The sequence below is a fragment of the Haliotis rubra genome, unplaced genomic scaffold, assembly GCF_003918875.1.
Source record: "Haliotis rubra isolate DU_JTF1 unplaced genomic scaffold, ASM391887v1 Scf553, whole genome shotgun sequence".
NCBI lineage: Eukaryota > Metazoa > Mollusca > Gastropoda > Lepetellida > Haliotidae > Haliotis > Haliotis rubra.
Window position 1 is genome coordinate 434,292 of NW_025767250.1, and position 25,646 is coordinate 459,937.

At 41.1% G+C, this 25,646-nt stretch overlaps 1 protein-coding gene across 1 annotated transcript; it reads left to right on the forward strand.

Moving 5' to 3' along the window:
- Positions 1 to 1,690: 1,690 nt before the first annotated feature.
- LOC124253803 (proline-rich extensin-like protein EPR1) lies at positions 1,691 to 24,949 on the forward strand. Its single transcript, XM_046687652.1, has 4 exons — positions 1,691 to 1,819; positions 13,113 to 14,645; positions 21,862 to 21,943; positions 24,843 to 24,949. The coding sequence occupies exons 1-4, from the start codon at positions 1,691 to 1,693 to the stop codon at positions 24,947 to 24,949; spliced, it is 1,851 nt and encodes a 616-aa protein (XP_046543608.1).
- Positions 24,950 to 25,646: the final 697 nt, after the last annotated feature.

The window sequence follows — 25,646 nt, forward strand, 5'->3', positions numbered from 1 at the left end:
TGTAGCAGACGTATAGTGTTGACGCTGTCTACCATCGTGAATACTTGGAGCAACATGTACGATGTACACAGGGGTTCGACCCTGCAGCAGTTGTAGCAGACGTATAGTGTTGACGCTGTCTACCATCGTGAATACTTGGGGCAACATGTACGATGTACACAGGTTCAACCCTGCAGCAGTTGTAGCAGACGTATAGTGTTGCTGCTGTCTACCATCGTGAATACTTGAAGCAACATGTACGATGTACACAGGGGTTCGACCCTGCAGCAGTTGTAGCAGCGTATAGTGTTGCCAATGTCTACCATCGTGAATACTTGGAGCAACATGTAACGATGTACACAGGTTCAACCCTGCAGCAGTTGTAGCACTGCTGCGTATAGTGTTGCCAATGTCTACCATCGTGAATACTTGAAGCAACATGTACGATGTACACAGGGGTTTCGACCCTGCAGCAGTTGTAGCAGACGTATAGTGTTGCCAATGTCTACCATCGTGAATACTTGGAGCAACATGTACGATGTACACAGGTTCAACCCTGCAGCAGTTGTAGCACACGTATAGTGTTGCCAATGTCTACCATCGTGAATACTTGAAGCAACATGTACGATGTACACAGGGGTTTCGACCCTGCAGCAGTTGTAGCACACGTATAGTGTTGCCAATGTCTACCATCGTGAATACTTGAAGCAACATGTACGATGTACACAGGTTCGACCCTGCAGCAGTTGTAGCAGACGTATAGTGTTGACGCTGTCTACCATCGTGAATACTTGGAGCAACATGTACGATGTACACAAGGTTTCGACCCTGCAGCAGTTGTAGCAGACGTATAGTGTTGACGCTGTCTACCATCGTGAATACTTGGAGCAACATGTACGATGTACACAGGTTCAACCCTGCAGCAGTTGTAGCAGACGTATAGTGTTGCTGCTGTCTACCATCGTGAATACTTGAAGCAACATGTACGATGTACACAGGGGTTCGACCCTGCAGCAGTTGTAGCGGACGTATAGTGTTGCCAATGTCTACCATCGTGAATACTGGAGCAACATGTACGATGTACACAAGGGTTCGACCCTGCAGCAGTTGTAGCAGACGTATAGTGTTGACGCTGTCTACCATCGTGAATACTTGGAGCAACATGTACGATGTACACAGGTTCAACCCTGCAGCAGTTGTAGCACACGTATACTGTTGCTGCTGTCTACCATCGTGAATACTTGAAGCAGCATGTACGATGTACACAGGGGTTCGACCCTGCAGCAGTTGTAGCAGACGTATAGTGTTGCCAATGTCTACCATCGTGAATACTTGGAGCAACATGTACGATGTACACAAGGGTTCGACCCTGCAGCAGTTGTAGCAGACGTATAGTGTTGACGCTGTCTACCATTGTGAATACTTAGAGCAACATATACGATGTACACAAGGGTTCAACCCTGCAGCAGTTGTAGCACACGTATAGTGTTGCCAATGTCTACCATCGTGAATACTTGGAGCAACATGTACGATGTACACATGGGTTCAATCCTGCAGCAGTTGTAGCAGACATATAGTGTTGACGCTGTCTACCATCGTGAATACTTGGAGTAACATGTACGATGTACACAGGTTCAACCCTGCAGCCGTTGTAGCACACGTATAGTGTTGCCGCTGTCTACCATCGTGAATACTTGGAGTAACATGTACGATGTACACAGGGTTCAACCCTGCAGCAGTTGTAGCAGACGATAGTGTTGCCAATGTCTACCATCGTGAACACTTGGAGCAACATGGACGATGTACACAGGGGTTCGACCCTGCAGCAGTTGTAGCAGACGTATAGTGTTGCCAATGTCTACCATCGTGAATATTTGGAGTAACATGTACGATGTACACAGGCGTTCGACCCTGCAGCAGTTGTAGCACACGTATAGTGTTGCTGCTGTCTACCATCGTGAATACTTGGGGTAACATGTACGGTGTACACAGGGGTTCGACCCTGCAGCAGTTGTAGCAGACTTATTAAGCCCCAGAGGATGGACTTGCAACTGCACAGAATAGCAAATGTGTTTGGAAGCTCATTTAATTTCCAGTTGATATTGTCTATGACTTGCCCTGACAGGAAGCTATTTACTACATGAATATATATGTATTCACCTCATCCTGGAGGGTGACGAAAGTCGTTTCTCATGAATAAGATCAAGGTGATATCAGGACAAACATATAGAAGATATAGATGCACATCAGGGAGAAGAACTCTGGTGTAATTGTAGCTTCCATGTAACTAGTAAGGTTTCTATTTGTGATTTACGAGAGTCCTTCTTATCTGATTTATAATCCTGCAGGGACTTGGTAATTGACACAACAGAACATCTATCGATCATACTTCCCTTGTCTCTTGCTCTGTCATCAATCCTCACGACACAATTATTACTGGATTTTGATAGCAGGTTCCCTGTAATCTTATTTTTATCCTGATGAAACACAAAATAATGGAATTGTCTGCATGTATATCCTACATCTATGTTTCCCACATCTGTCTTGTGGTGGGCAAGTCACTATTATGAATGTTATTGATGGCCTTTAGCCTCGGGTTACATGTTAAGATGAGACTGTTCTCAGGCTCTCACAACTTGATCAGTAGACAGGTATAGGCCATGGGGATTCCCAGGTATTGAAGGTGTTAGGATCTGTGTTGGGGAGCTTGACTCAGCCAGACAGGTATTGACCATGCTAACTTTGAACTTCAAGAATAAAGCATCTGTTACCCAGGGGTATTTGAGCAACATTACCTGAAGACGACCAATGATCTAGTCCACATGCAGGTTTAGAATAAAGATAGTGGAAGAGCATGTGGTGACATTCTGAAGAAGAAAAACATTCCCAGTGGTTCATTAGATCAATACCAATGTGAAATTCTGGGGTTAAAAGTAGTGTTCAGCAACCCATGCTTGTAGTCAGAGGTGGCTAACAGTATCAGGTGGTCAGGGTCATTGCCCGTTGCAGAGGTTCGATGTTCAATATGTCAAGCACTGGTTTGAAATTGATTCTTTACAAGCCTCCGTCATAAAGCTGATATATTGCTGTAGTAAACAATAAACGCACATGAGATTATAGATGACATGGATTTCATTCTGTTGTTTAGAATAGCTGCAAGATAATGTGTTAATCAAACATATTGTACTGATAAACCACCATGAGAAAAACATTTGAAACCCAGACCCCTGTGTTTTCACCTGTGGGGACTCCAGATAACGATAGGCCTTGTGGGAACATACATAGGGTAAAGCAATCCATTTTTATTTTATTTTCCGGACAAACTTTGTTCTGTAATATTCCCATTGTTGTTGTTTGTATAACATGTGGTGTGTAGAGGAGAGCAACTGAGTCAGACAACACAGAAACAAGTGAAAACCATGTGTGCTTGAAACATATGATCCATGAACCGGAGCCAGAACAAATGAACATGTATGTATCCATATTTCACAATGTGTTAATAAGCATATTCAAGATGACATATTTTATTTGAATCACAAATCTCCAACGTCCACACTTCACAATATAGCTGAAATACTGCCGATGTGACTTTAAATCTTATCTCACTCACTCACTCACTCCAACCTCCACAACACTGGAACCTTTGTCCACATGGATCAGGTAATCAGGCCAGGTGAACTGGTTGCTGGACCAGACTTGATCATGTACAGGTGACATTAATATGGCAGCGTGACACAGCACACAATCTGTCCTGGAGGGTAACTGGTAGCCCATGCAGTAGTCCCAACCAGACGTTGGACTCAGACAGAGATTTGTGGCGATCGTAGAAAGGGGTTTATTTTGGGTTTGATTCCCCACATAGGTACAATATCCCCATATTGGTGTCCCCAAGCGATGATATTGCTGAAATATTGCTAGATTAAGCCTTACACACTGACTCACTCCTGTCTGGTCAGAATCATCCCTAAAACAGACCAAGTCCCTCATCAAAACTGAGGCATTGTATTTCTTAACCTGCTCAGATGTTCAGCCCTGTGACTGCAGCAAATGTCATAAAAGTGCCCATAATTAGATTTACTAATTCCTGTTAATACAGTTAAAACTGAATGTTGGTTAAAGTGGCTTTTCTGAGAAAACAGGACCAGGAGGGTGGAATATGCTTCAGTGTTAATTCATGTTACTCACCTGAACGCGTGTTAACATGGATTGTTAAAGTACCCCTGAAATTTAGAATGTAAGAACTTTGGGGACTTTTTAACAAAACTTAGCTGAATTCCCAACTGGACGAATTTTAGAATGTTCGTTAAATCCTACAATGACCCATAATTATAGACTGAGATAAACTATGAGGGAAAATCATCAGTGATTACATGCAGTTGATTACATGGACATGCACTTATACAGTCTGCCACAGGTAAGCAAGATAACACAGTCGTCCTGAAGATGGCCAATATGGGTCAGATAATTAATATCTTTTTACCAAACACCAGACATGAAAGTATGTCTTCTCCTTAAAACAAAACCACGATCACACATCTTTCAGTGACACCATGTCACCAGTCAATTCTCTGTTCTCTGTTTGTATGATATAGAACATCAACAGCAGAAAGAACATCAGTTATCTGATTCCACAAAATTCCACAAAATGATTGTGATGAAAATGATATGAATTGGCTGTAGTGATGACACCAGGTGTTGATGAAAGAGGCAAGCATGTGCTGCTCCACCAGAAGAAAACCTAGCGTAAGGGAATAAGATTGCAGGAATACAACACGAATACGTCATTATCTATAATGCATCTCTTGTGACACATGCATTAACGGCAAACAGCGTAATGTTTCCCTTGTGACGGATTGCCAACAAACTGAATAAATCTCTTTGATTGACAATCTCTATTTTATTGATTTTTGTTACCCGTCATGGGGCACCATTTTGAATGCATGTGCTGTAACCTCTCACTTATGAATGTTGTTTTAACTCAAGTAGGGCTCTTCCATGCTGAAATCACAAACACGTTGTTACACTTCAGCATGTATATTACAGACACTGTCTTTGTGGTGGTATATTTCCACTTTATCCAACAGATCATAAGACAGGGGAGGGTGTAGGGATGTTTATTACCGTGAAGCATAGCAGGGCTTCACTGAGGGGGCAGGGCAGGAAATAGCACCAGTAAATTTCTCAACGTTGACAGGAAATTATGGAAAGAGAAGGGTGTCACATGATTTATCATGCCCTTGTCTGTTTCCACATAAAAAATATAATTGATTTCATATTGTTCCTTTTGTGTAAGTGTTGAAGGAGCGGTATATAATTACTGTTTTAATGGATATTGGAAGGATTTCGTGCTTTGGTTTGTGTACAGTTTTCTCCAAGGGAACTTTAATCTTTCCAAAGTGAACAAAAAGTGTTTCCTATGTAGTTTCTTATTTGTCATATAAAAAAGGACATTTTTTTAAACTGTTCTGAATATTCTGGAATTATACGGTATTTTAAACCAAGATAAAATCTGTTTTGCACAGTTTGAGCTTGTTCTGTTAACAGGAAGTGGTAAAACATTTGGCCAGTGTGGATTCCCTAACAAATTTCTTGAATTCCTTGAGTAAAACCTTACAAATGTAAATAAAATATAATAGGTGCATGTCTAGACTTCCTAATTAAGTAGTTCTCCTGTGTCATGGGGAACCATTTGTATTTGTGGATGCTGAGAGGAGTAGAACCAGCAAAGAATGCATTGCTTTATCAGATTCTCAAACAGCAGGTCTGATCACATAGTGCCCTGAGAATGAACTGTCCAGACAACAAGGTATCCACACCATATTGGAGTAATGCTTTTAGTAATCATCAGGTCATGATCACAAATCAAGCAATGAAGTTTTTGTATTGTTAACTAGGTTTGTGTGTTCACCTCTGATTTATTGATTGATGGTTGCTGGAAGAAACACTGTAGCTGTTGGTTGTTAAATCATTTGCCCAAGTTAAACCCACCACATGTACAAGGTCAGTGGTGCCACTGCTATGATACTGTAGCTGTTGGTTGTTAAATCATTTGCCCAAGTTAAACCCCCACATGTACAAGGTCAGTGGTGCCACTGCTGGGATACTGTAGCTGTTGGTTGTTAAATCAGTTGCCCAAGTTAAACCCACACATGTAAAGGTCAAAAATCGCATACTGTAGCTGTTATGTTAAATCTAAGTTAAACATGTACAAGATCAGTGGTGCCACTGCTGGGATACTGTAGCTGTTGGTTGTTAAATCATTTGCCCAAGTTAAACCCACCAGCGTACACGCATACCAAGATCAGTGGTGCCACTGCTGGGATACTGTAGCTGTTGGTTGTTAAATCATTTGCCGAAGTTAAACCCACACATGTACAAGATCAGTGGTGCCACTGCTGGGATACTGTAGCTGTTGGTTGTTAAATCATTTGCCCAAGTTAAACCCACACATGTACAAGGTCAGTGGTGCCACTGCTGGGATACTGTAGCTGTTGGTTGTTAAATCATTTGCCCAAGTTAAACCCACACATGTACAAGATCAGTGGTGCCACTGCTGGGATACTGTAGCTGTTGGTTGTTAAATCATTTGCCCAAGTTAAACCCACACACGTACAAGATCAGTGGTGCCACTGCCGTCACACTGTAGCTGTTGGTTGTTAAATCATTTGCCCAAGTTAAACCCACACATGTACAAGGTCAGTGGTGCCACTGCTGGGATACTGTAGCTGTTGGTTGTTAAATCATTTGCCCAAGTTAAACCCACACATGTACAAGGTCAGTGGTGCCACTGCTGGGATACTGTAGCTGTTGGTTGTTAAATCATTTGCCCAAGTTAAACCCCCACATGTACAAGGTCAGTGGTGCCACTGCTGGGATACTGTAGCTGAAAGAAGCATTATTTCCAGATTCAGATAAGATAAGATAAGATATTTATTGCACAAACGTTCCATGCAGAAACAGTGACAATATTCAGACAAATCATGATTTGATATTAGCTGCGTCAGCACAATATCTATGTTTCATCAGAGTGGTCAACGTCCAGTACCTGTATCACATTGTCTTCCTCCAACACGGACCCTACATGCTGTCACTGAAACACTGTGTAGAGGGGCATTAAACCCAACTCACTCACTCACTCTCATGTGATATTGATCTAACAGGATGATATAACTTAATGAGTAATATATTTTTGTCAAATTTGAACTTTCAAAGGGAAGGTATTCTGTAAAGATGGCTGTTATTACACAGATATTTGAAAATAGAACAGCTTCCCCCTCAAGGTCGTGGTGATCATTGTGCAGAATGTACTCCTAGGCCAAATGTAGAGATATCATCCAAGTAAGGTAATGTGATACACCCGGCCTTATCACCCACACTGGATATCTTGACCATGCTGAACACCAGCGCTTGTCACCATCCATTAGACCATGTGGTTAACACTAATGCAGTTGGTGTATGGACATGTGGACACTGTTTCAACAGTGGGGTAAACCTTATTTGTGTTTAGTAACCTGATACATTCTGTGGCTAGTTCCTTATCAACAAGGATTTTTGGAGGAAGGGAGGTGTCATGATAATTACTGGATAACACTTTTACTGCTGCATACAGATAGGGACTTTTCTAGCATTTGGCCTAGGACTAAACGGGTTCCATCTATCTCGCTTATCTACAAACTCACTTTGATTGTGTGTCATCCTACAGCATTGTGAGGCATTACCCATTCTTACAATCACAGGTTTGTCTGGCCCAGACACAATTATATACAGGCCTCCTTCCTACAGAGGGAATATTTCTGACTGCAGTGTGAAACAACAACTAGACAGCCTCCAGCCAACAGAGCTGGGATTACTACATACACCACCATTGACCAGCACTGACAGAAAGTTATGTGAGTGTCACTGAAGTAGCCCTGTCCATGCTCAGTCAGCAATCAAACAAAGAAATACATGTTTAGTCAGCTAATGCTGTATGGCCTTGTAGCCATAATTTCCTTGCAGACAGTTATAGGTGCACTAATACTCTGGCACACTGGCATGTTTGGTGAACTCTCACCACCAACAGAGCTGAAACAATACAGACCTATAGGAGCTGACAGACAGGAGGTATCAAGTCCTTATCAACAGACCCAAGGGCATGTCTTGGAGAGAATACTTGTATAAGATTCCTACACATATTGTATGCTGCAGGTTACTGTTTGAAAAGCATTTAGAATATTTTGTACTGTGACAGGTGTATATTTTATGCACTCAAATTGCTTCAAGGCCTGAATCATGCTGATATGTCTCCTCCCAGAACGAGTCATGCCTGTAGCGGTTGTCATGGCTGAATCTACTTCCCAGATGATCCTGCACTATACAGTTGGGGGTAGCTACATGCAGACATTCAGGAACCAGAGGGCACTCCACATGGCAACTGATTCCTACCTCTTTACCTGGCTTCCGTTCCCTTGACAGTCATGTGCTTCAGCAATGGACTTCAGCCAGTAAAGTTCTGTCATCCTGTTTCTCAACCAAAAAAAAAGTGTTTTTCCTTTATGGAAGTTGCAGTGGATTTATCCTCCTGACCTGCTGACTCCTCGTCTGGTGGCGATAGTGTGATGCATGCAGTCAAGGTAAAACATTCAGCTGGTGGATATATAGGATCATGAAACTGATGTAATGGGTCTAGGTAGACACGGTTATTATTATACGGAAAAATGTAATGGCTGCAATTTTTGTGGTTGGATCTTGAAATAGAGTACAGTCAATACACCTTAATTCCCATGGTATCTAAGGCTACAAAACTTGTTTCATAGGATTTTTCTCTGAATTTTTGAAAATATGGGACAGTATCCGGCACTGGCCAGGAATCATTTCCTCAAAACATATTGGTTGATGATACTAATACAATACTTCCAGACATGGTGTAATGTTGTAATCTCTGTGTGTAGGGGTGAGTGGGAGACATGATCACCATTATGAAGAAGTTAAGCCAAGAATCAAAGACTTATGGTCAAATTATATGTCATACAAAGATATGTCATTTCTATGAAACAAGAAGGAATAGTTTCTTTATTTTATGACTTGTTGCTTTACTGCTTAGAGCTGGGGTGACCAACTGTGATGTCTCTACATTGCAATATCATTGTCTGGATGTCATAGCTCTACCATGTGACATCTACACCTGAATGTCACTACATATAAGATGGTGGAGGAAATTGTGTAAGAATGAACACTTACTTACATATCATATTTCTAACAAGGGGCTGTGGGGTAGCCTAGTTGTTAAAGCATTAGCATGTCGGGCTGTAGACCCGGGTTTGATTCCCCACATGGGTACAATGTGTAAAGCCCATTTTTGGTGTTCCCCACCATGATATTGCTGGAATATTGCTAAAAACGGCGTAAAACTAAATTCACTCACTCACTCACTTTTTCTGACATAAAACATTTTGTTACAATATTTTAAATAGTTTAATACATTTATTAACACTTTTATGTAAATATTTTTAAATGATTTGTTTATTCTCCATTGTAATAAAAGAAACACATTCATTTCGATAATAAAGTGTCAACACCAGAAAGTTATATCTGTCTTGCTTATCTGCCCCATCAGATTCCATAAAGACAACATAGTAGACAATTATGTGAATGGATCACTGATCAAAAGTTAGTGTATCTTTTCCCACACCTGTGACAATATTGACAAACACATGCAAAGGCAAGTCAAACGTTCATCTGCTAAAAAAATTGAAATTATGACCTAATCTGTTAAACTGTCATACTAGTGCTCCAACAGGGCTGTAGAATACCCCTCTTCTTTCTTAACTTCTACAACTTGGTAGTTAAAAAATGAAACATGTTCTGTATTCTAAAATTATTTGACCCATGAAGATCCAGGTTAGAATATTGATCTTCAGTAATCCATGCTTGTCATAAGAGGCGACTAACTGGATCAGGTGGTCAGGCTCACTGACTTGATTGACACATGTCATCGGTTCCCAATTGCGCAAATTGATGCTCATGCTGTTGATCACTGGGTTGTCTGGTCCAGACTCGATTATTTACAGACCGCAGCCAAATAGCTGGAATATTGCTGAGTGCAGCATACCTAAACTGACTCACTCACTCTAAAATTGTTTTGTAGCATGACCCTTATACAGTCCATGTCACTGAGATGTCATGACATCTTACCTGAGATGATTAATTTTAAGGGTCAGCCTCCATGTCTCTATCATATTTGTTTATATCAAATGCTTACAATTCAGTTACATGTCACAATGTTTGTGTTAGGGATTAACTTCATGTAAAACTTTGTCTAAAGGATAGGGATTCTTCATTCGGGTATTAGAATTAATTTTGGTGACATATTTCGCTTTTCTTACTAAGGATTGAAGGTGAAAATAGTATTATTATTGTGGCACTTTCCTAGTGTTGGACATTGAACTGTCTTTCTGTAGTGCAGTTTGTTTAGTTCTGAAGAAAGTGTTTACTGAGTTGTCTTAAGTTGCTGATTTTGTAAGTTGCTGATTTTGCAATCTGCTGAATCAGCTGATAATTGTAAACTGGAATCTAATCAGAGAGTAGCATTAAGACAGGTGACAGTGACTACCTGAAACTGAGCTTACACAACTCATTTAATTCGTTTCACAGAAAGATAAACAACTTGTTATTAATTGCTCCTTTTTTGTAATTCATTCAGATAATTACATTCATTATATAAAAAAATCCATTCTAAATAAAAAAAGGTTTAAGTCAGGTGTAGAAAGCATGTAAGAGTGCAGACACTGTTAGTAATGATCTCATTCTGTATCAGGGGCGGTGGGGGGTAGCCTAGTGGTTAAAGCGTTGGCTCGTCACGCTGAAGACCTTGGGTTCGATTCCCCACATGGGTACAATGAGTGAAGCCCATTTCTGGTGTCCCCCGCCGTGATATTGCTGGAATATTGCTAAAAAGCGGTGTAAAACTAAAACTCAGTCAGTCAGTCAGTCATTCTGTATCATCAGTACCCATTCCTCTCATAAGTGCAATCAAACAATTTGACACAACAAACAACCAGAACAGATATAAACATTCAGTAAACATTGTCTCATCATGCTGGTTTGACCCGTGAAGATTCGGGTTAGAATTGATCTTCAGTAACCCATGCCTGTCGTAAGAGGCGACTAACGGGATTAGGTGGTCTGACTTGGTTGACACATGTCATCGTATCCCAATTGCATAGATCGGTGCCCATGCTGTTGATCACTAGATTGTCTGGTCCAGACTCGATTATTTCCAGGCCGCAGCCATATAGTTTGAATATTACTGAGTGTGGCATAAAACTAAACTCACTCACTCACGCACCCACTGATCCTGTTGGTGATCTGTTTCCCTTCCCAGTCACCCTCTCAGGACATTCACAACCATTGCAGTCAACTTCATCCATTACAGTGGGACTTATCTCCTTAAAATCTAATTCCTACACTGTGGTTTGTGAACTGTTATTGATTGTTACCGAACATCCTTATCTCAGTGTTGTAGGGAGGCCACAGCGTGTCATCACACGTAACAACCAGCGTTAGCGTCAGTATGATACCATGTAGATTATCTGTAAAAGCAAAGACATTTAAAACTAAGTTTTTTTTGTTATAATATATTTGTTTTGATTCAATTTTGTAAGAATTTAAGTAGTTAAAATTCAAATTATGCTGCTTAAACCTTTGAAGGCATTTCTCATTCTCTGTTAATGATCGACTTTCAGATTGTTTCAGAAAAAATGTTTGACAAAGAGAGCCATTTTTTTGAACTCTTGATTATGATCAGCAGCCAACATGCACCGTAACAGCAGACTTCCAATTAGTCTAAGTTGGCCTTGGAAGGGGAACCTGGTATTGTACAGACTGTGAACCTCCCAGCTAGCATGTATCACTCAGCTGGGGTATATCAGATGAGACATGGTGATATGGGTGATATCGTAGACCCTGTTTGTTTCTCCTGGAGAACAAGTAGCTGATACACATGTTGTTAATTGTTGCTAATGATAACACATGTATGTATCTCCAGTACATGGTGGCCTTGGCTGACCAGATGACCAGGTGTGGGTACAGCACATCTGGCACTGCATTAGTTTCCTGTACCACTCACTGTGTGTGAATACAGTATTTAGCATTTGTTACTTTATACTTCCTTGGTGAGATGGTTGTCAAGACTTCTTATGGGAAATACTGAACAATAGCATGTTCCAATAAAAGACTTCCAGGGACATGGAACTCTGAATGGCTCTGTCTGAATATCACAAAATAATGGAACTTGAAAGTAGCTGGAAATGTTTTAAGTTGTTTGATGTTGGAGTTTTTTTGTCTGAAAACAAAAGTTCTGTTGATTTCTTGTCAAGTCAAAATACATTTCATTTCAGAATTGTGTACATATTTTCAGTGGCAACACCTGATTATCTTTTAACACAGTGTAGATCAGTCCCTGGTGCATGTTTCGCTGTTTCTCTTGCCACAGTATTTATTTATTCTGATAAAATAGTTTGAAGTTACTGGATGCTTTCCAAGTCAGTGGAGTCTCCAGCATGATACATATTCTGGGGTAGAACATGCAAGATGTATCTCAGCTTCCTTGTAAACAGATGTTCTCACTAACTATTAGCCATCAGTGGCAGCTCATAAGTTACTTTTTATCAAGTAGATTATCTGTAGATTAAGAGATATTACATGTAGAGCATGTTGGGGTGTAAGGAGGTAAATATGGTTTTACACACCTTTCAGTTATGCTTAAACCATACAACTGCCCCTACACAAGCCTCACCCACCACACCAACACAAGCTGTAACCACAAGCCTCTCCCACCACACCTCTCTCACACAAGCCCACCACACCTCTCTCTCACAAACCCACCACACCACTCTCACACAAGGCTACCCCACAGCCCTCACACAAGCCCACCACACCACTCTCACACAAGGCTACCCCACACCACTCACACAAGCCTCACCCACCACTCTCACACATGGCTACCCAACAGCCCTCACACAAGCCCACCACACCTCTCTCACACAAGCCTACCACACCACTCTCACACAAGGCTACCCCATAGCCCTCACACAAGCCCACCACACCACCCCACACAAGCCTACCACACCACTCTCTCACACAAGGCTCTACAGCCCCTCACACAAGCCTACCACACCACTCTCACTACAAGGCTACCCCACAGCCCCTCACACAAGCCCACCACACCACCTCACACAAGCCTCCCCACCACCCTCACACAAGCTCTCCCCACCAACCCCCACAAGCCCACCACACCACCTCACACACAAGCCCACCCACACCACCTCACACACATACAATTCCCTACAGCCCTCACACAAGCTCTACACCACACCACCTCACACAAGCCTCCACCACCACCTCCCTACACACAAGCCTACCACACCACTCCCTCACACAAGCCCACCCCACAGCTTCACACAACCACCCTCCACATTACACACCTCACACAAGCTTCTCCCACCACCCTCACACAAGCTCCACCACACCACCCTCACACAAGCTACCTCCCCACCACTCCTCACACAAGCTCTACCACACCACTTCCTACACACAGCACCACTCCCACAGCCACCACACACAAGCCTACCACACCACCTCTCACACAAGCCTCTACCCACCACCCTCAGGCAAGCCTCCCCACCCACCCTCACTCAAGCCTCCCTCCCCCACCACCTTCACCACACAAGCTCCCCACCACCTCACACAAGCCTCCCCACCACCCCTCAGGACAAGCCCTACCCCACCAAACACTCTCTAAGCCTACTCCCCACCAAACACTCTCAAGCCTACCACCACACACCAACACAAGCTGTAACCACAAGCCTCCTCCCACCACACCTCTCTCACACAAGCCCACCACACCTCTCTCTCACAAACCCACCACACCACTCTCACACAAGGCTACCCCACAGCCCTCACACAAGCCCACCACACCACTCTCACACAAGGCTACCCCACACCACTCACACAAGCCTCACCCACCACTCTCACACATGGCTACCCAACAGCCCTCACACAAGCCCACCACACCTCTCTCACACAAGCCTACCACACCACTCTCACACAAGGCTACCCCACAGCCCTCACACAAGCCCACCACACCACCCTCACACAAGCCTACCACACCACTCTCACACAAGGCTACCCCACAGCCCTCACACAAGCCTACCACACCACTCTCACACAAGGCTACCCCACAGCCCTCACACAAGCCCACCACACCACCCTCACACAAGCCTCCCCACCACCCTCACACACAAGCCTCCCCACCAACCCTCACACAAGCCCACCACACCACCCCTCACACACAAGCCCACCACACCACCCTCACACAAGGCTATACCCCACAGCCCCTCACACAAGCCTACCACACCACCCTCACACAAGCCTCCACCACCACCCTCACCAGCTCTACCACACCACTCTCACACAAGGCTACCCCACAGCCCTCACACAAGCCCACCACACCACCCTCACACAAGCCTCCCCCACCACCCTCACACAAGCCCACCACACCACCCTCACACAAGCCTCCCCCACCACCCTCACACAAGCCTACCACACCACTCTCACACAAGGCTACCCCACAGCCGTCACACAAGCCTACCACACCACCCTCACACAAGCCTCCCCACCACCCTCAGGCAAGCCTCCCCCACCACCCTCACTCAAGCCTCCCCACCACCTTCACACAAGCCTCCCCCCACCACCCTCACACAAGCCTCCCCCACCACCCTCAGACAAGCCTACCCCACCAAACACTCTCAAGCCTACCCCACCAAACACTCTCAAGCCTACCCCACCGCCCTCACATGTTGAAGTGTGTTACATGGAAGCTAAGTGAGAAGCACCAACTCATGGTGTTCAGTAGCACCAGCCTTTCATCATGTCCATGCCTCTCCTGTCACGTTAACTGATGTCATATATATCATCATTTTGCTGATGAACATACAGATTCTTCTGTACCAGAATTATTTGCTGTCTTCAAGGAGTATTGATACTTTGAGAGAGAACTTTCTCCAAGTATGATGGCAGGAAGACTGTTCCCTGTTTTTGAGACAGTGCTATTACTAAGAGTTGAATGAACACATTGTAACAATCTGACTGATATAAATTGTGTTGATTGAGCTGTGTGCTTCAGTTTGATTACATGTACGAATCATGAATATAGCTGTAAATCTGGAACATACCTGGTAGCTGTAAATCAGGAAAATAGCTGTAAATCAGGATCATAGAGTGTAAATCGTGATATACCTGGTAGCTGTAAATCAGGAATATATTTGTAAATCATGGATATACCTGGTAGCTGTAAATCATGAATATAGTCTGTAAATCATGAATATAGTCTGTAAATCATGAATATACCTGGTAGCTGTAAATCAGGAATATATTTGTAAATCAGGGATATAACTGGTAGCTGTAAATCATGAATATAGGCTGTAAATCATGAATATTGCTGTAAATCATGAATATACCTGGTAGCTGTAAATCAGGAATATATTTGTAAATCATGAATATACCTGGTAGCTGTAAATCATGAATATAGTCTGTAAATCATGAATATACCTGGTAGCTGTAAATAATGAATATAGGCTGTAAATCATGAATATAGGCTGTAAATCATGAATATTGCTGTAAATCATGAATATACCTGGTAGCTGTAAATCAGGAATATATTTGTAAATCAGGGATATAACTGGTAGCTGTAAATCATGAATATAGGTTGTAAATCATGAATATAGTCTGTAAATCATGAATATACCTGGTAGCTGTAAATCAGGAATATATTTGTAAATCAGGGATATAACTGGTAGCTGTAAATCATGAATATAGGTTGTAAATAATGAATATAGTATACAAATCATGAATATACCTGGTAGCTGTAAATCAGGAATATATTTGTAAATCGGGGATATAACTGGTAGCTGTAAATCATGAATATAGGTTGTAAATAATGAATATAGTATATAAATCATGAATATACCTGGTAGCTGTAAATCAGGAATATATTTGTAAATCAGGGATATAACTGGTAGCTGTAAATAATGAATATAGGCTGTAAATCATGAATATAGGCTGTAAATCATGAATATTGCTATAAATCAGGGATATAATCAGTAGCTGTGAAAAGTTTGGATGTTTGGTAAAGTGCATTTACAGTGCTGGTATATATTTGCTTTAATTATAATTTCAAATTCAAACTTGTGCTTCAAAATTAGGTGTGGAAACGAACACTGGGTTGTCACAGCTGTGGCTAGGGAAATCGTTTATCATTTAGTATGGAAGTATTTTGTAAATCGTACTTGTTTCATTTTTTGCTAGATATGTCCAGAAAAGGCCAACTTATGTCTGGCAATCATGAAATTGTTTGTCACAATTGATCATACAACTGCATGTACAGGAGTAACCATTGAAAGGATTGAAATTAATACTAATGATTGCCATATGACCTATTTTCAATACACGCCATTAACTTAACAGACAATGCTGGGAATCAGAACATTGTGAAGATATTCCTTGTGAATGTAATATTGAGTTGTTATTGGATTCACAATCTATTTTCTGGAAAAATATTTAGTAGAAAATCTATATTTTACAATTATGTTTCAAAAAGGAAACTAATAAATAAACACAGATTGTCAGATTCAGATTCATATATATATATATATATATATATATATATATATTTAGTAACATTAACTGTGGACGACTGAGCTTGTGTTGCATTGTGATGTATATTATCTACCTCTCACAATTGGCTGCAAAATAATCCAGTGTTGAGAAATTTTCATGACTAAAATGAACCAAACAACACCCAGTTTGCATGACAAGAGATGACACAGATTACTCACATACACTAACGTATCAAAATATGGGGACTTATGTGTAAACGAAATGTGAGTTATGGATTAAAATATAGAGAGTCATGTATAATTATTTAGAGAACCTGTGTATTAAAATGTAGAGAGTGAGTGAGTGAATGAGTGGGTTTAGTTTTACGCCGCACTCAGCAATATTCCAGCTATATGGTGACAGTCTGTAAATAATCGAGTCTGGACCAGACAATCCAGTGATCAACATTATGAGCATCGATCTGCGCAATTGGGAACCGATGACATGAGTCAACCAAGCCAGCGAGTCTGACCACCCGATCCCGTTAGTCACCTCTTACGCCAAGCATGGGTTACTGAAGGTTCATTCTAACCCGGACCTTCACGGGTTTAAAATGTAGAGAATCATGTATTAAAATGTAGAGTTTTGTATCAAAATATAGTGAGTTATGTATTGACACAGCAAGTTATGAATTAAAGTATTGAGATATGCATATTGGATTAGATTGTTGTGTTTTATGTGTTTAAGTATTAAGAGTTGTGCATTAGAATAGATTGTTGTGTTTTAAAGTACAGAGAGTTATGTCTACCACTTTTAGCAATGTTCCAGCAATATTACCACTTATACCACTTTTAGCAATGTTCCAGCAATATTACCACTTACACCACTTTTAGCAATGTTCCAGCAATATTACCACTTACACCACTTTTAGCAATGTTCCAGTAATATTACCACTTATACCACTTTTAGCAATGTTCCAGCAATATTACCACTTATACCACCTTTAGCAATGTTCCAGCAATATTACCACTTACACCACTTTTAGCAATGTTCCAGCAATATTACCACTTATACCACCTTTAGCAATGTTCCAGCAATATTACCACTTATACCACCTTTAGCAATGTTCCAGCAATATTACCACTTATACCACTGTTTAGCATATTACCACTGTTCCAGCAATATTACCACTTATACCACCTTTAGCAATGTTCCAGCAATATTACCACTTATACCACCTTTAGCAATGTTCCAGCAATATTACCACTTATACCACCTTTAGCAATGTTCCAGCAATATTACCACTTATACCACTTTTAGCAATGTTCCAGCAATATTACCACTTACACCACTTTTAGCAATGTTCCAGCAATATTACCACTTTTAGCAATGTTCCAGCAATATTACCACTTACACCACTTTTAGCAATGTTCCAGCAATATTACCACGGTGGACACCAGAAATAGGCTTTACACATTGTACCCATGTGGGGAATCGAACATTGGTCTTTGGCGTGATGAGCGAACGCTTTAACCACTAGGCTATCCCTCTACCCCATATTCAGCTTCAAGAAGAGGTTTGACAATACTGAACTGGCCTTTTCTTATGAATTAGAAACAATAACATGAAGGCAGATGAACCACTTACGTAAATCAACTGGTTGAGTTGTTATTGCTTTGTAAAGGGCAGCAGTTGTTGTTATTTATCAACACTGTGCAAGAAGCACACAAAACTCTGCCCAATGGCTTGTATGCTGGCTAATGTATTACTGCAATAGATGGCAACATAATTAGCTTATGCAAATGTAAATTTCAATTTAAAATCCAGAAAACTGAACTTGTGGATAATAACCTTTTTTTGCATGCGTGCAGACAAAAGTATCTGCCACCATGTCCTTTTATATCACATTTTTTATAACCACACAATGCAAAACCCCTTTTTTTGAAAGATTTGAATTGCATGGGTATTTAAATATCTCAGAAGGAATCAGTTGATGTTCTTACGGTTGAAATTAAAGTTTAAACATATTCAAAATCTCAATTTCAAATTCAGCCTTGTAATTTTTTTAACAAGCAACTTTGAAATATCTGTTTCTTTTCATTCTCAATTACAGGGGTTGAAAAGGAAAAGGAAAATTTGAAGTTTAACTTTTTCATTTTCTTTCTACAAAACTGTGAGAATTAAAGCATTAAACAGAATGAAGCTGGCCATCACAATATATTGGGTTCAGTTATTGGGTGGTAACCTCTAAGCCCATGGTGTTCTCCAACACACATTATGTTTAAAACTTGCTGCCTAACACTGTACAAGATTAATAAGCATGTTGACCAAATATGAACATATGTGACCTTTGACCTTTGATGGACCTAGAAACATATTTAAATCATGGTCAGGGCACACTTATATGAAAAATAGTTTGTTATCCTGTTTTGTATAGCATGGCTGAAACTATACGAGAAACTGACATACCGTCATCATCAACCATCTGCTGTCCTTCACTTGAATCCCACTATTTCTCTCCCAGCAGGACAGCATACAGAACTGTCATCAATGTATGTCTCTAGAAGTATGATGTATGTCTCTAGAAGTATGATGTATGTGGTCAGTACAGTACTGGCTGGCTGAGATCATGTTCCTGGACACTGGCCAGCCTCTCAGATCTTGACCCTCACTAATCATCTGTGGGGCTGGTTGTTATAAAACTATACCCTTTGCTGCCAAGACCAGAATCATGTGGTGTGTACTTTGAAGGACATTGCTATGAACAAATCATTGCTGTGATTTTTCGTAAAATTTGTGATGACTCTTCTTATGTTTGTAGTGCAGTTATTCAAATCTGTGTTTGGTTCATACTGCATTTCATCTTAATGTGCAGACACTAAAGCTTACCAGACATAAGACTAGATACGTGTGTGTGTGTGCGAGCGTGCGTGCATGTGTGTGTGCCTTGACCCACTCATTCAAACAAGACATAGCGATAGCATCAATACCAAAACAAGAAATAATATGGTATGCCAGTCATGAAGACTCTGGCTGTGTCACAGTAAAACATACTTACAGTAGCTATGTCACAGACACCTACACCAGAGACAGTACGGTATCCCACACATACTTACAGTAGCTATGTCACAGACACCTACACCAGAGACAGTACGGTATCCCACACATGCATACAGTAGCTATGTCACAGACACCTACACCAGAGACAGTACGGTATCCCACACATGCATACAGTAGCTATGACACAGACACCTACACCAGAGACAGTACGGTATCCCACACATGCATACAGTAGCTATGTCACAGACACCTACACCAGAGACAGTACGGTATCCCACACATACTTACAGTAGCTATGTCACAGACACCTACACCAGAGACAGTACGGTATCCCACACATACTTACAGTAGCTATGTCACGAGACACCTACACCAGAGACAGCACGGACACCTACACACCAGAGACAGTACGGTATCCCCACATACTTACAGTAGCTATGTCACAGACACCTACACCAGAGACAGCACGGGTATCCCACACATACTTACAGTAGCTATGACACAGACACCTACACCAGAGACAGTCACGGTTATCCCACATGGTATCCCACACATGCATACAGTAGCTATGACACAGACACCTACACCAGAGACAGAGTATCCCACACATGCATACAGTAGCTATGTCACAGACATCCCACAGTACGGTATCCCACACATGCATACAGTAGCTATGACACAGACACCTACACCAGAGACACGGTATCCCACACATGCATACAGTAGCTATGTCACAGACACCTACACCAGAGACAGTACGGTATCCCACACATGCATACAGTAGCTATGTCACAGACACCTACACCAGAGACAGTACGGTATCCCACACATGCATACAGTAGCTATGTCACAGACACCTACACCAGAGACAGTACGGTATCCCACACATACTTACAGTAGCTATGTCACAGACACCTACACCAGAGACAGTACGGTATCCCACACATGCATACAGTAGCTATGACACAGACACCTACACCAGAGACAGTACGGTATCCCACACATGCATACAGTAGCTATGTCACAGACACCTACACCAGAGACAGTACGATTATCCCACACATGCATACAGTAGCTATGACACAGACACCTACACCAGAGACAGTACGGTATCCCACACATGCATACAGTAGCTATGTCACAGACACCTACACCAGAGACAGTACGGTATCCCACACATGCTTACAGTAGCTATGACACAGACACCTACACCAGAGACAGTAACGGTATCCCACACATGCATACAGTAGCTATCACAGACACCTACACAGAGAGACAGTACGGTATCCCACACATGCATACAGTAGCTATGACACAGACACCTACACCAGAGACAGTACGGTATCCCACACATGCATACAGTAGCTATGACACAGACACCTACACCAGAGACAGTACGGTATCCCACACATGCATACAGTAGCTATGTCACAGACACCTACACCAGAGACAGTAATTGCATCCCACACATGCATACAGTAGCTATGTCACAGACACCTACACCAGAGACAGTACGGTATCCCACACATGCATACAGTAGCTATGTCACAGACACCTACACCAGAGACAGTACGGTATCCCACACATGCATACAGTAGCTATGACACAGACACCTACACCAGAGACAGTACGGTATCCCACACATGCATACAGTAGCTATGACACAGACACCTACACCAGAGACAGTACGGTATCCCACACATGCATACAGTAGCTATGTCACAGACACCTACACCAGAGACAGTACGGTATCCCACACATGCATACAGTAGCTATGACACAGACACCTACACCAGAGACGGTACGGTATCCCACACATGCATACAGTAGCTATGTCACAGACACCTACACCAGAGACAGTCACGATTATCCCACACATGCATACAGTAGCTATGACACAGACACCTACACCAGAGACAGTCTGACGGTATCCCACACATGCATACAGTAGCTATGACACAGACACCTACACCAGAGACAGTACGGTATCCCACACATGCATACAGTAGCTATGTCACAGACACCTACACCAGAGACAGTACGGTATCCCACACATGCATACAGTAGCTATGTCACAGACACCTACACCAGAGACAGTACGGTATCCCACACATGCATACAGTAGCTATGGCACAGTGATTGCATTCAGCTGTGAGAGTAACTCTGCCTGTATGTTATGTGTTACAGGCTGTTCCAGGATGCCAGCTAAGGAAATACCGCAGCAGGAGTATACACAAATACGGATTTAGTCAGACCTACAAACAAAAAGGTAGGAATTATTATTCAATAACTTATCATTGAACTCTTTGATTTCAACTTGAGTGACTGGTTTGAGACTGATGACAGAGAGAGAGCGCGCTGGCACTAGTGGTCTTGCTTGTACAGTGTGTGATACAAGCAGTACACTCCCTGAGAGGGTGTCTGCAGTCTACCAAGCACCGGGCTTTCTTGTGCCTCTAGTCTAGCATACACTGAAATACAACTTGTGTTGAGTGAAATACCAGAAAAACATTCTTATGTTTTCCAACTTGCGTCATTATTTTTGTTGTCCTGTCTGAGATGAATATTTGTTATCAGATCATTTTTGGTCATATGTGTGTAAAAGCAAGCTGCTTGTAAGTAACTTCAACTGAATATCTGGACTATAACCTGTTTGTATGATTCCCATTTGTTGATGAACAAAGAGTGTAGGTGTATTGAGTTTGTTTACCATTACCTGTGGTTGATCAGGGCTGTACGAGATATTCCAGCTGATGAGTCGTGTTTCGCATTATTATTCAATTTTATGTATTTTTTGTCGCTAGACCCAGTCATGTGGCCTCACTGTACCTAATGAAGCTTGCATGTACAACACAATACTTTCTGCATACCTGGCTTTCCAGGTATGAAGTCTAACATAAATTATTAAAATATTTCCAGTAAGTTGTGAGGCTGTCAGTATATATAAGGTACTGAGATGTGCATGGAAAACGTTATGTTGATGGGAAGTCCACAACTTACATATTACTTGTTGAAAGAATATAGAATTAGTGCTATCAGCTGTGGCTCAGATCAGATTATCTTCAAAACTTGTGACGAAAAACATGATCAGCCATTAGGAAGATATTATATACAAGTATAGAATATTACTCATATGACTAATCACATAATATGTTACTTTTTTAGATAATTAAAAATCATATCAACATTGTGTCAATTGCATTACTTACTTACTGTGACAAATAAACTGCAAAAACTTTATTCCGAATTTCTAAATGAATCCAATGTGATTGTCCTTCAGTTGTGTTAATTCCCTCTATATTAACCTGGAGGTCCGGACAGTTGTTACCCAATTACAAAACACATGTTTCGTGTATGTAAAGCTAACAAGTTTTATTGAGTGGAAATTGTAGAGGCCTTTCCGATCTTGCCTTCAGCTTTGTGGACAAACTACGAGCAGTGCCATACCAGTGGTTGTTCCCTGAGGAATCCATTGAAGCTGTCTCACTGGCTTGATTAATGCTCTGACACACAGGGAATAATTGTGAACTTGACCAAAAGTTACATTGATTATTCTGGACAGACTCCACTTACTTTACATTACATGGAATCCTTATTGTGCTGCAATTATACGCTAGTTATTGCATTCAATGACCTCGCAGTGTTCACACATGGATGCATGACTCGCTGTTCTAGAACTCATTCAGTATTCGTTTATTCCACTATTTCAGAAATATTATCTTCGTAACTTATACAGCCATTAAGTGCTTGAAGGTCATGCTTTGAATCACATGTAATTTATTAATAAATATTAATAATATAAAACAGTGAAAAGATCTATTGAGAGTCTACTGTGGACATTTTTGTAGCCATTATGAATCCATTATTAAGTTTTTTAATCATACCCTTTTAAAAAGTGACATGAATTTATTAATTTGAACCGTTGTTCCACATTTTCTCTCATCCCATCACTAGCTGGGTTACATGAAGCCACAGCTGATTTTCAGCCAATACAGAACCAAGTGTGACCGTTGAAGATACATTAATGTATGTTCACTGAAATAATGCACCTTTCTCTTTACCATTTTTTAAAGTATATTTAAAATTATTTAATTGATTAAAATCTGCCATTTGGTTAAATGTTGTACTTGCGAGGCATACCAGAATTTCATATCAAAACACGTATGTCCTAACTGAACTCATAAAACCAATCCCTGTAGAGATGACTGGGGTGATATCAGTAAACTTGGCCATTGCAATATGGTCTTGTTCATGGCTGTAGGTAGTCAGCAATATTCCAGCAATGTTACAGTTGACAAAATTGTCCACACAGACCAGACAAACCAGTGATTGGAATTCTGAGTGAAGTCCCACTCCTGACAGGCAACCTAACAAGTACATTGTACAGCTGTAATACTGCTGAAACAAATATATACTCATGATATTGTCAGAATTGTACAATCTGCTTTTAGCAGAGGTTTCCCATGGATGTGGAAAGGGTTTTTGCTTCTTTTTTAGTCGTTTCTTTCAACAAGCATGGGTTTTACGGAATCAATTCTACCCTGGAACTGCATGTGTTAGATAATGTACATGTACATGATCCATAACGATATTGCATATTCTTATTGTGTATAATCTATTATATATATATATATATATATCTTAAGCTGGTGATATACACATCATCAAACTCAGCTGTGATAAGTCACAGTATTCAGATTTGAGATCAACTTCTAAAAAAACATCTAAAAAGCGATTTCTTCTTTTTTCTTTCAAGTATTCAATTACAGAATGAACGATGTGAACCTGATGATCATTATAAGTTTCCTATACATTTTGCTTGCATTTGAAGTCATCAGTCGTCAGATGACCATCAGGCATCAGATGACGTTTCTGTGTAACTGGAGTGCCTAGCTTTACAGCGGTATTGCCGAAATGGCCTCTTCGTGTGATAGTGTTAACAGGATATTACCAGTGTTTGGTTTAATGGCAGAAGTAATTTCATGGCACATTGTTGGTACCACAGTCATCAGAAAGTTCCAAGAATAGTACCAGTTGTAGATAGGACTTGTTGTAGCTATTCCTTATTTTAACTGGTGCATGGCAAGTAGATGCCGTTGAAGCCACTATGCCAAGCTGGTGAAGCTTGCTTTCATAGTTAGTCGGTCAGTCTGGTCAATGTATTCCAGTGGTTGAGACAGGGAGACTCTTACAGGAACTCATGCAATCTCAGGAGGAATGGGATTTTGAGGAAAATATGTTGACTGGTATGTACATTGTGATCTACGTCTTCTAAGACAACACAGGGCATTCCCTGCCATGCTAATAAGATGGTGTGGCTGACATGGGTGTTAATGGGAAACCTTTTTTCTGTCATAACCAGATATTTATTCAGAAAACTAGTGTGTTTATCCTTCACATTCACGCTATGATTGGTGTGGCGTGATCTGAACGTTATCCAGATCAAACATACTTGAAATACATGACACAGTTTAGGTAATCAAGAAAGATGTGCAGTAAATTATTTTTGGGGTTATCTTCTACTTTCAACTTTTAAAAATCATAATATTATCCTTAAATTTTAGTCCAACTTTGATAAGTAAACTCATTTGTATTGCCATTTTGCCATTTTGGGGTATAAAATATATGAACTTTTCAATAAATTCAAGTTTCTGTATTACTCTAAAAGATTTAAAGTATGAATTGAGGTTATGGCCCCAGACACCACACTTTGCTTTCTAGTGTAACCTCCCTTAGCAATTACAGGATCTGGTAATGATGGATTCAAATCTCAGAATATATGCCAGATTTTATGGCTCGGTTTATCAATGTAATCCTTCATGAGTTTGTGTTAAACACCTGTACGACATCTATGTTCAGAGAGTCACTCGCTTTACATGTTGTGTTGTGACTGTAATGCTGGCACTGTCAGCCATGCAAATCCCATCTCACTCACTCACTCAGTCATGACAATCTATTGAGACAGAAACTTT

Coding starts and splice junctions, on each gene's coding strand:
- LOC124253803 (XM_046687652.1), top strand. CDS start 1,691: ATGTACACAGGGTTCAACCCTGCAGCAGTTGTAGCAGACGATAGTGTT. Junction 14,646..21,861: donor AGCCTCCCCACCACCCTCAG/GCAAGCCTCCCC, acceptor TATGTGTTACAG/GCTGTTCCAGGATGCCAGCT. Junction 21,944..24,842: donor TCAGACCTACAAACAAAAAG/GTAGGAATTATT, acceptor AATGTATTCCAG/TGGTTGAGACAGGGAGACTC.